The sequence below is a fragment of the Carcharodon carcharias genome (genome assembly GCF_017639515.1).
Source record: "Carcharodon carcharias isolate sCarCar2 chromosome 37 unlocalized genomic scaffold, sCarCar2.pri SUPER_37_unloc_2, whole genome shotgun sequence".
Classification (NCBI taxonomy): domain Eukaryota; kingdom Metazoa; phylum Chordata; class Chondrichthyes; order Lamniformes; family Lamnidae; genus Carcharodon; species Carcharodon carcharias.
In genome coordinates this window covers 1,676,001-1,691,011 of record NW_024470767.1, presented here as the reverse complement: position 1 = coordinate 1,691,011, position 15,011 = coordinate 1,676,001, and the positions used below count along the sequence as shown (strand labels likewise).

General features: G+C 44.9%; 1 protein-coding gene across 5 annotated transcripts in view; it reads left to right on the top strand.

The window, feature by feature from the left end:
* The window catches only part of mta2 (metastasis associated 1 family, member 2), a 68,144-nt gene that overhangs the window by 20,921 nt on the left and 32,212 nt on the right, over positions 1-15,011 (top strand). For 2 of the 5 annotated variants that reach the window (XM_041182055.1, XM_041182051.1), the window contains exons 3-4: positions 5,468-5,564; positions 7,945-7,995. In XM_041182055.1, the coding sequence (XP_041037989.1) occupies positions 5,468-5,564; positions 7,945-7,995 (148 nt within the window). The remainder of the gene's footprint in view (positions 1-5,467; positions 5,565-7,944; positions 7,996-15,011) is intronic. The other 3 variants (XM_041182052.1, XM_041182054.1, XM_041182053.1) reach the window with 3 other exon arrangements.

Here is a 15,011-nt window from a genome sequence, read left to right as displayed (position 1 = left end):
GGAGGTGGTGGGGCAGTTCCCCCTGTGATTTCCTGGAGCCAGTATTCATCCCTCAACCAATATTGCTAAAACAGATTATCTGGTCATGATCACATTGCTGTTTGTGGGAGCTTGCTGTGCACCAATTGGGTGCCTTGCTTCCTACAACAGTGACAACTATGCATGAGCACTTCAATGGGTGTGTTGTGGCTTACTAGTAATCACTATTAAATTTGTTTGCCTTGTTCCAATTAAACTTTGTACGGTGACTGTATTGATAAAGAGCCTAGTTTTGTAGCATTGTGTTCTCTTCCTGCACCACTGCCTTTGGCTCCTCCCCCCACCCCCCATGGCTCCCTGTGCCCTTCTCGCTTTCTCTCTCTTGATCTGCCTCTCTCCTCCCTCGATCTGCCTCTGCCTGTTTGTCTCTGTCTCTCTCTCTCTCGATCTATCCCTGTCCTCCCTCAATCTATTGCTGCTTCTGGCTCCTTCCCTCCCTACAGTAGCTTCTTGTCTGATCACTGCTACTTTAACCTGGGGGCTTTCCTGCTCTGTGTAGCTTATCTTTTTCACTGTCTATTCAAGCTGGCCTATCAGGGCAGCAGAAAATAACCTTTTAATATAAGAAATAAGACTGGAATAGAACATTTTGAATTAGTTGCAGTTCAGTTTAGATATTATGTTCTTCTTTGTGAATCAGCTGAATATCATTGGCCTCAGTGCGGCAGAGGTAGGAAGGGGAAAGTTTCATAAACACTGCAATATACACAGACTCTACACAAGTGAAGCCTGGATTAGTGATGTCCATATGATGAAGCATGAGATAAAAACAAAAAAACTGCGGATGCTGGAAATCCAAAACAAAAACAGAATTACCTGGAAAAACTCAGCAGGTCTGGCAGCATCGGCGGAGAAGAAAAGAGTTGACGTTTCGAGTCCTCATGACCCTTCGAAGGGTCATGAGGACTCGAAACATCAACTCTTTTCTTCTCCAGTTCTATTGAAGGGTCATGAGGACTTGAAACGTCAACTCTTTTCTTCTCCGCCGATGCTGCCAGACCTGCTGAGTTTTTCCAGGTAATTCTGTTTTTGTTTTGGATTTCCAGCATCCGCAGTTTTTTTGTTTTTTTCTACTCTACTGAACCCCATTGTAATTTTAAAGATCTCTTGGCTCGCCCCTCAGCCTTCTCTCTTGCAGACAAAAGAGCCCCAGCCTGTTCAGTCTTTCCTGATAGCTTGAACCTTTCAGTTTGGTGAGTGTGTAATGGCTGATTTATTTACTCACTGCCATTACCTCTACATTTTGCTGCAACAGTTGCTCTAGTCACCATCTCCCTGTTGCTGTAATGCTAGCTGATAATATTCCCAACTGACTTGCTGCCTGACTTTGTTATTCATGCGGTAGAGTAGGAGGAGCAGGAAGAATGGCAATTGGGAATTTATTACCCAAGGAGTTCCTTCAGTCTCGTTCCTACAATTCTGCAGCACTACTTGTCATCCAACCCTTTCCATTCTGGATAAAGTAAGACTCTTATATTCGGACCTGAACCCAAACCCCAGAAGATCACCATCTACTGATGTGATACTTTCCCATTTTGCCAACCAACCAGCTGGTTGGTTCATTGAGTTCTGAGCTAGGTAGTGGCTTCACAACTTGTGCTAATTCAGAGCAAGAGTAAGAAACATTTCATGTTGGATTTTTGTAGCCAGAAGAGGCTAGAAAATTGTATCTCCATTGGCCTGGGGTCAACCCAACTTTCCCAAGGTGAAAGCTCAACCCTAACCGACTGCAACAGTACATGATCCTTTCAACTCCCCGCATGGCTCTATCTCAAATACATGCCAATTTCTCTGACCCTCCCTGCTCATCCGCTCCACTGCTGGAGGGTGATCTGATCCATCGCAAACTCTTTTACAAAAATCACTTTGCCTTCCAGCCCCTCTCATTGCTTTCAAAAACCTCCTGTCCCTCTGGAGTTTTTGGTTTCTAATCCCCTTTCCCAAAGTTGTAAACTCTTTGGCTCTTGCTCGTCACTTGCCTCTTTTTTGTTTATTCATTAACAGGATGCAGGCCAGCATTTATTGCCCACCCCTAACTGCCCTTCAGAAGGTGGTGGTGAGCTGCCTTCTTGAACTGCTGCAGTCCATGTGGTGTAGGTACACCCGCAGTGCTGTTAGGGAGGGAGTTCCAGGATTTTGACCCAGCGACAGTGAAGGAACAGCGATATATTTCCAAGTCAGGCGAGTGGCTTGGAGGGGAACTTCCAGGTGGTGGTGTTCCCATCTATCTGCTGCCCTTGCTCTTCCAGATGGTAGCGGTTGTGGGTTTGGAAGGTGCTGCCTAAGGAGCCTTGGTGAATTCCTGCAGTGCATCTTGTAGATGGTACACACTGCTGCCTCTGTGTGTCGCTGGTGGAGGGAGTGAATGTTTGTGGATGGGGTGCCAATCAAGCGGGGTTGCTTTGTCCTGGATGGTATCAAGCTTCTTGAGTGTTGGTGGAGCTGCACTCATCCAGGCAAGTGAAGAGTATTCCATTACACTCCTGACTTGTGCCTTGTAGTTGGGGGACAGGCTTTGAGGAGTCAGGAGATGAGTTACTCGTTGCGGAATTCCTAGCCTCTACCTGCTCTTGTAGCCACAGTATTTATATAGCTAGTCCAGTTCAGTTTCTGGTCAATGGTAACCCCCCCCAGGATATTGATAGTGGGGGATTCAGTGATGTTAATGCCATTAAATGTCAAGGGACGATGGTTAGATTCTCTCTTGTTGAAGATGGTCATTGCCTGGTGCTTGTGCAACATGAATGTTGCTTGCCATTTGTCAGCCCAAGCCCAGATATTGTCCAGGCCTCGCTGCATTTGGACGTGGACTGCTTCAGTACCTGAGGAGTCGTGAATGGTGCTGAACATTGTGCAATCATCAGCAAACATCCCTGCTTTTGACCTTATGATGGAAGGAAGGTCATTGATGAAGTAGCTGAAGATGGTTGGGCCAAGGAGACTACCCTGAGGAGCTCCTGCAGTGATGTCCTAGATCTGAGATGACTGACCTCCATCAACCACAACTACCTTCCTTTGTGCTGGGTATGACTCCCAAGCAGCAGAGAGTTTTCCCCCTGATTCCCATTGACTGCAGTTTTGCTGGGGCTCCTTGATGCCACACTCGGTCAAATGCTGCCTTGATGTCAAGGGCAGTCACTCTCACTTCACCTCGGGAGTTCAGCTCTTCTGTCCATGTTTGAACCAAGGTTGTAATGAGGTCAGGAGCTGAGTGATCCTGGCGGAACCCAAACTGGACATCAGTGAACAGGTTATTGCTAAGCAAGTGCTGCTTGATAACACTGTTGATGACCCCTTTCATTACTTTACTGATGATCGAGAGTCGACTGATGGGGCAGCAATTGGCCAGGTTGGATTTGTCCTGCTTTTTGTGTACAGGACATATTGAGCAATTTTCCACATAGCTGGATAGATGCCAGTGTTGTAACTTAATGGAACAGCTTGACTAGGGGCATGGCAAGTTCTGGAGCACAAGTTTTCAGTACTATTGCCGGAATATTGTCAAGCCCCATGGCTTTTGCAGAATCCAGTGCCTTCAGCTGTTTCTTGATATCATGTGCAGTGAATCGAATTGACCGAGATGGATCATCCGCTCTGCACTTCTGGCTGAAGATTGTAGCAAATGCTTCAGCCCTATCTTTTGCACTGATGTGCTGGGCTCCTCCATCATTGAGGATGGGGATATTTGTGGATCCTCCTCCTCCTCCAGTGAGTTGTTTAATTGTCCACCGCCATTCATGACAGGATGTGGCAGGACTGCAGAGCTTAGATCTGATCCGTTGGTTGTGGGACTACTTTGCTTTGTCTATCACTTGCTGCTTATGCTGTTTGATACTCAAGTAGGCCTGTGTTATAGCTACACCAGCTGGACACCTCATTCTTAGGTATATCAGGTGCTGCTCCTGACATGCCCTCCTGCACTCTTCATTGAACCAGGGTTGATCCCTTGGCTTGATGGTAATGGTAGAGTGGGGGATATGCCAGGCCATGAGGTTATAGATTGTGGTCGAGTACAATTCTGCTGCTGCTGATAGCCCACAGCACCTCGTGGATGGCCAGCCTTGAGTTGCTAAATCGGTTTGAAATCTATCCCATTTAGCACGGTGGTAGTGCCACACAACACGATGGTGGGTATCCTTGACATGAAGGCAGGACTTCGTCTCCACAATGACTGTACGGTGGTCACTCCTACCAATAATGTCATGGACGGATGCATCTGCAGCAGGCAGGTTGGTGAGGATGAGGTCAAGTATGTTTTTCCCTCTTGTTGGTTCCTTCACCTGCTGCAGACCCAGATTGGTGAACCAGATGTAACCAATGGTTTTATGGTCATCATTAAACTTTTAATTCCAGATTTTTGTTGAATTCAAATTCCATCATCTGTAGTGGCAAGATTCGAACCCCAGAGCATTACCCTGGGTCTCTGGATTACTAGTTCAGCGACAGTAACTCCCTCTTCCCTGTAAAGAATTGTCTGGCATGAGAAAGATGATTGTTGGTCAGGCGTCTCTGGGCTAAAGGGAAGGTGGAGGAGAGGGGTGAAGCATCATCCCAAGTCACAATTGGTGTCCTCACCGAGTATGTGTGCCAGGGCATTAAGTAGCAAGAAGCTTGGATGCACTATGATGCTCATGGAAAAATGTGTAGAGAACTGGGGTGGTGACATAAGGAGATAAATTGGTGCAAGAGTAGGCTCTTGGACCCCTCGAACCTGCTCCGTCATTCACTAAGATTGTGGCTGATTTGATCGTGACCTTAATTCCATGTTCCTTCCTGTACCCCCTGGAACCATAATCCAGGAAAGCCATTACTGAGGGGAGAGAATTGGGGTGTGGTATGGAAATCCAGTTAACCTTGAGGTTCTCATGAACTCTACTTATGACAAGAGTGGGTGATCAGAGTCTGTGGCATGTGAAGGAAAGAGAAGAAAGTCCTGCATTTCTATAGTGCCTTTCATGACCTCAGGACGTTCCAAAGCGCTTCACAGTTGAAGTATTTTTGAGGTATGGTCACTGTTGTAATGTAGGAAAAGCAACAACCATTTTGCGCCCAGCAAGCTCCCACAAACAGCAATGTGACAATGACCCAAATCATGTGTTTTGATGATGTTGGTTAAGGGATAAATATTGGTCCCAGGATACTCTCCTGGTAGTGGTCATGGGAACATCCACATTTGAGAACAGGCGAGGTCCTGATATAAGGTCTAACATGGAAAAATGGCCCATCCAATGGTTCAGCACTTCCTCATACAACACTGGGAGTTTCAGCCTGGATCATGTGCTCTAGTCTCTGGACTGGGGCTCGACCGTGACTTTTTGACAAGGGTGCTATCCACTGAACTGTGTTTATTGAGTAGGCAAGTTATGCTCTGTGAATTTGCTAGTACATCTTCATGCAGCATGCAAACTGGATTTAATTTTGTTTTAAGCAGACCGGCAGCGGCAACGTAGAAGCCAAGGTTGTGTGTCTATATCGGAGAAGAGATATTTCCAGCAACCTCAATGGACTCGCGGACAACCATGCGCGTGAGTGCCTCATGATTCATCTGGGATGTGCTTGGGGGGGGTGAGGGCTGACTAATCCTTGTAAGCATGCTCAAATGTTATCTGAATGAGAGGTGGAGTTATTTTTTAAGAGTTACACCCAGCACCAGTGATGCTTGATAATGTTATGTCCTAAAGTTAAGGTTGGCCTGTTAGTGCCATTGTTGAGGCTTTATTTAAACACAGGAGGATTTCATGACTGACGTTTAGTTTTACCCTACAATTTACTGAGACAAATAATGCACACAGCTAGTGTTTGTGTAGTGTAAACAGGAGTCTTGTTCCATTTAGAGTATTGTGTTCTGGGCACCGCATTTCAGGAAGGATATATTGGCCTTGAAGATGGTGCACTGCAGATTCACCAAAATGAAGGGAGGGTATGCCCTATGCCACATCTTACACTTTCTGTTCAGGTAGACCTATGTTGCTTTAAGATTCCAATGTGTTAAGTAAATAAAGTCAATAATAGTTCAATTGTAATTTGGTTTGGGAACTTTGCAGATTTGTATTGAACTCCAGCATTTTAAGTTCATTTCCCATCTGCAGCAATTTGTAATGTCTGTGTGGGCAATGTATAGTTATTTTTAAAAATAACAACATTAACTATATAAACGTACAGCTGTGCAACTGTTTCTACTGCAGTGACAGTTATTTTTTTCTCTATAAAATCACTTCATCCTGTATCCGTTCTATTTCTACATTTTAAAAAACTGCTAAGATAATCTGAAATAAAAATAAATACTACCTCACTGTTGGTAGAAAGCATTTTCATTCCATTGGGCAGTTTTCTAGTTTCTCATGCGTTCCCTTAATTGAAAGAAGACCTATCCCAGAAGAGTGCTTAGTGTTAGGGTGGCAGCATGAGTGAAATGCTGTCTGTAGGTCTGTAAGTTCTGAAACATTCATGGAGTGTGGTTTTGTAGATGGAAAGAGTCTTGCAATCTTTGGGTTGTTTAAAAAGGGCAGAATCAAAAGCGGTTTAAAAGTTGAATGATCAAGAATTTGGGGGAGTTCCATTGGATGATAACAGGGTCGATAGTTAGACTGCTTCAGTTTCCCCATGTCATTCCAGAGCCTCGGTCACTCTTCCCACTCTTGTCTCTTCTCAGCGTGCCCCACCTGCCACTCTATTCCCTTCTCTACCTTGTTTGTATCAAACCTCCTCTTAAATGTGTTAATACACTGTGTCCCATACAGCACTGAGTTCCATAATATTACCATTTGTGATGTTAATCCAGCTCCCTCACACTGTCAGTCATGAACACCTCCCTCCCCAGGATCCTGTGTTACTGACAGTATTTCTATTGATTTTAATCCAGTTCCCTCACACTGATATTTAGGGAGAGGGGTTACTGAGTGACAGTGTGACGGAGCTGGATTAACATCTTTATCAATACAGTCAGTAAAACACGGTGCTGGTGGAGAGGGGTTGCTGAGTGACAGTGTGAGGGAGCGGGATTAACATCAGTAGAGATACAGTCAGCAGCACAGTGCTGGGGGAGAGAGGTTACTGTGTTACTGACTGTATCCCTGCTGATTTTAATTCAGCTCCTTCAGACTGTCACTCAGCAACCCGTCTCCCCTAGTGCCCTGTGTTGCTAACTGCATCTCTACTGATGTTAATCAAGCTCCCTCACACTGTCACTCAGTAACTCCTTCAAATTCAATCTTGACTTATGGTAGCTTCACTGTTGAAATTGAATAATCTTTCAAAAAATCAACATTAAATGAAAATGTCTTTAATATCTTTGTAGATTTTGTGACTGTTTTATATGGTGTAGCTATTAGGGTTGCACAGGGTGTGAGCTGCTCTCTAATTCATATTGCTCCCTATTTGTCTACGTTTTGATTTGTTATGCATTAAGAACCATTTTTGTTTGACATGCACCAGAATCCATTGGTGGCCTCAGAGATGCTTTTAAAAGTTGCTCAGCACTTACTGAATGGAGACGTTTAATTTATTTGAAAATAAATTTCGATATTAACTTTATCTGGGGAAAAAATATGCTCTGTTGATTTTGGAGTCAAACTCTTGGTGTTGTGAGGGCTCCTAATGTGTGACTGTACCATCCATCAAATATTAGCTATCTTGTTCGGACTGGTATCTTGGTAGCAAAGCAGACAGTTACACTTTCTGAGCAAACTCTCCTTGCTTAACTTTCCTCCTCATTGAATTCAGAGATTGAGGCTCCCGTGTGAAGAAAGGAATCTTCCGGTTTTTAACCAAAGGGCTGGGCATGGTGAGCCTTGGATCTCACTGGGTATCAAACAGCTAGTTTGCTCATGTTGCAGGGTGCAGTTGTTTTCTGAAGAGGCGTCCGTCGGTGTTTAGTGATACTCCTGTGTGAATCTGCCCTTGCAGGTGTTAAAGCTGATCAGATGACAAGATGTGGAAATGAGTTATTTTTGAATGGTTAGTAAAGTCTCCTCTACATTTCCTCTCTTTGCTTGTCTTTCCTGAACAATCTCGCATCCCCATCTACTAGGTGATATGTGGTCATGACCTTGGGGACGATTTCTTCTCTGATATAATTGCCTCTGTCCAGCAAAGCACCTGGCCCCTGGTCTGCCCCACCTGCCTGATGGAATAGCTGTGATAGGGAGCTTGCTGAGTGGGTGGCACAGCTGCATCAAACTCCACACACACTTTGTCACCAATGAGAGATTGGATGATTTAAATGATCAAATCAAGTGATGATTAAACAGCAAGTCGAGGTGTGGGTGGTGGAGCTTGGCCTAAATAGCCAAGTGGTTATGGTACTGGGTTTGTAACCCCAAGATCAAGAGTTCAAATCTCACAATGGCAAACTATGAAACAATGTAACTTCATCTGAAACAGATGGAAACAGGTTTACTCAAAAGAGTATCAAGAGTTCAAATCTCACAATGGCAAACTATGAAACAATGTAACTTCATCTGAAACAGATGGAAACAGGTTTACTCAAAAAAAGAGTATCAAGAGTTCAAATCTCACAATGGCAAACTATGAAACAATGTAACTTCATCTGAAACAGATGGAAACAGGTTTACTCAAAAGAGTATCAAGAGTTCAAATCTCACAATGGCAAACTATGAAACAATGTAACTTCATCTGAAACAGATGGAAACAGGTTTACTCAAAAAAAGAGTATCAAGAGTTCAAATCTCACAATGGCAAAACTATGAAACAATGTAACTTCATCTGAAACAGATGGAAACAGGTTTACTCAAAAGAGTATCAAGAGATCAAATCTCACAATGGCAAACAATGTAACTTCATCTGAAACAGATGGAAATGTGTTTGTACTTGAAAGAGTTACAAAGCTTTACTCTCCCTTTAAGGGGCTTTTTGTACGGACTGCTGCTGCACACCTTCCATTTTCTCGCCCTTGTACGTCGCCCGGACACGCCCTGGCATGCCTTGTTGCCGTCCGGCGGCGGAGGCCCCCGATGGGAGGCCCTCTACGGAGGTGTCCTCCCCCTTTCTATCGGGGACCTGGGTTGGAGGGTGTTGCATGCAGCAGTCCCCTATAATAAGAGGATGCATAGGTTCACGGACTCTCAGGACACGTGCCCTTTTTGCGGTCTTGTGGAGTTCGTGGACCATGTATACATAGGGTGTTGTAGGCTGCACTCCCTTTTTAGTTACTTGAAAAACCTTTTATTGATGTTTTGTTTGCACTTCAGCCCCACGCTCCTGATCAATGGGCACCCGGTGCGGAAGGGGGTCGGGAAGGAGGAGGACCTCCTCGTGAACCTGCTCCTGGGCCTGGCCAAGTTGGCCATTAACAGGTCCAGACAGCGGGCGATCGACGGGGGAGTCCCGCCCGATTGTCCCTCTTCCGCGGCTACGTTCGCTGCCGGATGTCCCTGGAGAGGGAGCACGCGGTGTCTGCTGACACTCTCGAGGCCTTCCGTGCTCGGTGGGCACCGCGGGGACTGGGGTGTTTTGTTGACCCCTTTAATCACATTTTGATTTAAAGTTTGTAAGGTTCCTTTAAACTTTGTCCTTGGTTTTACAGCTGACCTGAATTAGGGGCTGTGCCTGATTTATCCCAATTTTGTTGATTTGGTTTTCATTTAAAAGATTATCAAGAGTTCAAATCTCACAATGGCAAACTATGAAACATGTAACTTCATCTGAAACAGATGGAAACGGGTTTGTACTCGAAAGAGTTATAGTGGTGTCAGCCATGGCTCACTGGGTAGCACTGTCTCCTCTGAGTCAGAAAATTGTGAATCTAAACTCCACCCAGGAGACTTCAACACACAATTTGGGCTGACGGTCTCTGTATTAGTACTGAAGGAGCTCTGAGCTGTCGGAGCTGCCGTCTTTCAGATGGATGTTAAACTGAAGCCACACCTGGCCCTTTAGCTGGATTTAAAAGATCCTATGATCACCTTGCCATTTGTGGAGTCTTTCTGTGCGCAAATTGCTCCATTTTCTACATTACAACGCCTCAAAAAAAATTACTTCATTGGCTGTTAAATCCCAAGGTGGTGAAAGGCTTTGTCTAAACAAGAGTCCATTCTTTAGAGGAGACAGTTGCAGCACAAACACTGCTGCACTCAGTAGTGGAAAGAGCTCCCCATGCACTGTGTTAGAGGGATGGTAGATCAGGAGTGCCTCACGAGCTGATCAAAGGCTGTCTGAACCAAGAGGAGCAGCAGCTGCAAATGCGGCAAGCAGGTTTTAGTTTTGGGAGGGGGGATTGTTCAGGAGGAACTGCACAGGGTGCATTGCCCAATCTCTGTGGAGAATTGGTCGCTGCCCGAGGCGGCGTGTTGGAATGTTTAATTGCAGGGGAGTCTGATATTAAAAGGCAGCCTGTTTGTGGAGCCTCTCTGCGGCCCTCCACTCAATGCAGACCTTTCTTGTGGTTTTATTTCTAGTCATTCCTGAGGGAAAAACAAAAATACTGATCCGCCCTTTTGATGGCTGTAGAAGGGGGCAGGTGGCAGGCTGCCCAAACAATGTGCTCACCCGTCTAGGCTGGGCTTTCGTGGCAAACAGATGGCAAGGCAAGTCTCTGTTTGCCTTTGGAGGGTGTGGGGGATCCTCTAACAGCCTGGTGGGTGAAGGTGACGCTAGTTTAGCTACAGACCCCAGAAGACCCCTGCAGTGCTCCACCCAACACACCAGGTAACAATAAATCTGCTGGTACACTGGTTCTGTCTGCTCTCCAGAGATGCACCTCGTTCTCCCACACCCAGTTTTTTTGTTAAAATGGTAAAGGTGTCGGGTGATGATGAAACCATACGTGGCAGTCGTGCTCCCACATCAACCCTCAGTCAACAGGCAGGCACACCCATGAAGAATGGACTACGTGAGTGTGGTACAAGGGGCTTGCCAGTACCCATGAAGACTGTTGTCATTGCAAGAAACATTTCCCATTTTCATATGGTGTCTAACTGAGATGGGAATTAAATAATCTGTTTTTGTGATGTTAGTCAAGGGATAGATATTAGCACTAGGACTCTGGGAAGAACTCCCTTGCTAGTCAAAGTAAAGTCCACCTGATAGGGCAGATGGGGCTTCAGTTTAATATCATACCTGGAAGTTATGCTCCCTGAGAGTGCAGTGGTCCTTCAGCCCAGCACATCTCACAGTGCAGCACTCCCTTGGTACTGCCCCTCTGGCAGCGTGGCATTCCCATAGTGCTGTTTTCCAACAGCCTAGTGCTCCCTTAGTGCTGTCCCACCATCAGCACGGCACACCCTTGGTGCTGCCCTGCGGACAGTGCAGCGCCGCCAACAAGAGTGTTAGCCTGGATTATGTGTTCAAGTTTCTGGTGTGGGGATTCAAAACTCTCAATCTTCTGAGTCAGAGGTAAAGATGCCACCCACGGAGTCACAGCTAATACTTAAGAAGTCCTGACCAATATTCCCGCTTCAATCGAAGAAAATAGATTTAATGTTTGTTCATCTTATGTGGGGTGTGGAATCTTGCTGTGTGAAAAAATAGATGCTGTGCTGTGTCAAGCACTGTAAATGTTGAAGTGCAATAACTGCAGATATTACTTAATTTATTGTGATCAGGAGCAAGAACACTAAATGACTTCTGCTTACCTGAGCCCACCATTCCCAAGAGATACTGGGCTCGATTGAGTGATGGAGGGAAACTGTTTACTTTGCTGAGAGCAGTTCAGAACAACATAACCTTAAAATTTAACTTTAGCCTTAATCTCGAAATGAAAGCTGGGCCATTCAGGATAAGTCAAAGAAACACACCTTATTATGAAGGGTAGTGAAAATCTAGAACTCATTCTCTCCCTGTTTTAAAAAAAAGCACACTGTGGAGACTGGGGGTCAATTGAACTTTCCAAGATTGCAATTGATAGATTTTTGTTTAAAAGGGGTACCAAGGGATCAGGAACCAAGCTGGGGCAAATGGAATTAAGGTTAAGATAAGATTTAATTAAATGGCAGAACAGGCTGAAAGGGCAGAATGGCCTCCTCCTAACTTCTGAGTTTCTCCACAGTCATTCTGACCAAGATCAGTCCATGGTCAATGAAATAAATTTTTACTTTATGGACTTTTCTTTTGTCACACTGCTATGTGAGTGCTGTATACCATGGCTGAGATTTTATCAAAAGGCTTTTTTAAATACGTGCCTGTGTGTAGATACATGGACCAAATTAAGATAAAACTTTGAATGTGAAGCTGAATGTCTGCCTGTAACTTTGCACAAGATCTCAGCTTCTGCTGTGTTGTGTTTTCCCTTAACTTTAAAAATTAGAAACAGTGGACCTAAAAGTTAACACGCTGTCACAGACTTGTGTAGCAATGCCATTTTTTTAATGCGTGCGTCTCACAGTACAGGAAGCTAGAGGTTGTGATGTGTGAGGCCTTGACTGGTCTGCATGGAGTATGTAGTTTGTGTGTGGGCTGTCTCTGGCCTGAGGCCCACACTGGGAATCGTAAATTTTAGCATTAATCTCTGGCTTATTCAGGGTTAATAGAATAAAGGATTTTATTTTATATGCATATTTGTGGAAACAGTATGGGTGGGGCTAAGGCACAAATCATAAGGGGTTTCAGGACCTCACTGGCAGGGGCTGTGCCTGACTTTATGTGCCCAATCTGTCAGCTGCAGGAGCGTAAAGGGTTAAGGACACATTTGTTGAGAGGTTCCGCCCAGATTAAACAGGGTTTCCTGATCAAGGTCAGCAGGGGCCTTTGTTGCTCTGGTGTCCGGGGTTTTTTTTATCCCCTTTCTTCATGTTAACGTGCCTGGCACATTTGCACTAGTGAGCTTTCAGATGAAAGGGTGGGGTGGGAAGGGAGCACACTTGAGTATAACATTAACCTCTGTGTATAAGATTTTAAAAATATGCTCCATTAGCAAGAGCCAATTGCTTATAACGATCAGGTTTGATGCTGACCCAATTGATTTGCATTTCCCCATCTACCCCCACCATTTTCCCTCTCCTGGGTGTATGGTTCCCTGCAGCCTGGCGTTTGGGCCGCATTTTTGGGCAGGGAGCTCAGTTCCAAACTCACCCAGATTACGTAACCTCTCCAGTGTTCAGGAGTTGGATACCATGGCTAACTTTTCCTCTAATGGTCCCCCTCCATCCCCTTCAGAGCACTGGGGTTCTGAAGTCAATTATTCCGCCACTCACCAATGTGCTGTTCTTTCTGCATTTTAAAAAAACACCAATTTTTTTTATTCATTCACAAGATATGAACATTGCTGACAAGTTCAACATTTATTTCCCATCCCTAATTGCCTTTGAAGTTGATGGTGAGCTACCATCTTAAACCACTGCAGTCCATGTGGTGAATGGTTTGGTACAGCTGAGTGTCTTGCTGGGCTGTTTGGGAGGGCAGCTAAGACTCATTCACATTGCTGTGGACTGGAGTCACATATGGATTTCCAGATTTACTTAATTAACTGAACTTGCATTCCCCATGATGGGCTCTGGAGTCATGTCTCCAGATTACTTGTCTAGTAACATAACCACTGTGCTAACCTACCCGCAAGCATCAGTGCTTTGGAGTAACTCTTTCTTGCTGCTGTTATAAGTGTTAGAAATTCTGCTTGGGAAGGAAAAAGGAATGTCAGAACAAGTCAACCCGTCCTGTTGTGAGCAAATACACCGCTGTGTTGAGGAGGAACCCCCCCACCACCCCCAGCTTGCCTGCTCTTTGGGTGCTAGGCCAAGGCAGTGTTGAGAGAGGAGAGGGATGTTGTTGCAGATTTTCCTTTTGTGGATTGAAGAACATTGTCTGGTCCGAATTTCTCTTTAGAATTGAGTATGTTAACATTTGAAATAAACCAAACCCAAAAAAGATCTTGCATTTCTATAGCACCTTTCACCACCTTGGGCATCCCAAAGCGCTTCAAAGCGCATTAAGTCCTTTTGAATAAAAGCAAAAACTGCGGATGCTGGAAATCCAAAACAAAAATAAAAATACCTGGAAAAACTCAGCAGGTCTGACAGCATCTGCGGAGAGGAACACAGTTAACGTTTCGAGTCCGTATGACTCTTCAACAGAACTAAGGAAAAATAGAAAAGAGGTGAAATATAAGCTGGTTTCGGGGGGGGGGGGGGGGGGGGGGGGGGGGGGCGGGGGGGGGCGGGGACAGGTAGAGCTGGATAGAGGGCCAGTGATAGATGGGGATAGCCAAAAGATGTCATAGACAAAAGGACAAAGAGGTGTTGAAGGTGGTGATATTTTCTAAGGAATGTGCTAATAGGTGACATTAAGGGTAGAAAGCAGGACAAGCAAGGTACAGATAGCCCTAGTGGGGATGGGGTGGGGGGAAGGGATCGAAATAGGCTAAAAGGCAGAGATAAAAAATGGATGGAAATACATTTAAATTAAATTTAATTAGTCCTTTTGAAGCATAGTTACTGTTATAATGTAGAAAATGCAGTAACCAATTTGTGTATAACCAGCTCCCACAAACAGCTATGAGATCGTGGTCAGATCATCTGTGTTTTTAGTGAAGTTGTTTGAGGGGTACATAGTGGCTGTGAGCTCTTTTACATCCACCCAAGGGTCTTAGGTTAGCACTTCATCTGAAAGACGACGACTCCATCAGCGCAGCACTTCCTCAATATTAGTGCTGGAAGTGTCAACTTAGATTATGGGCACTAGTCTGTGGAATGGGACTCAACCCTACAAACTCTGACTCAAATTGGAGAGGGAGAGAGAGTAACGTCCACTAAGCCATAGCTCACCCGAGCAGTGGATGGGTATTGAAATCTGGGATCTTTTTGTAGATGGTCCTGTATCACGCCACACCACAGTGTGTTCCACAATATCACTAAATCAGACAGTGTTGAGAACTTGTTAAGTTGCAAGTTTCCCGAGGCTTTCACAGTCCTACATCTGTGATCTATCCATGTATTATACTCAAACTAAGATAACCCTTACCGTGTCCTGTTAACTTCTGAGTGGAATTATGTTTTATATTTAATCACTGTATTCAAAGTGAC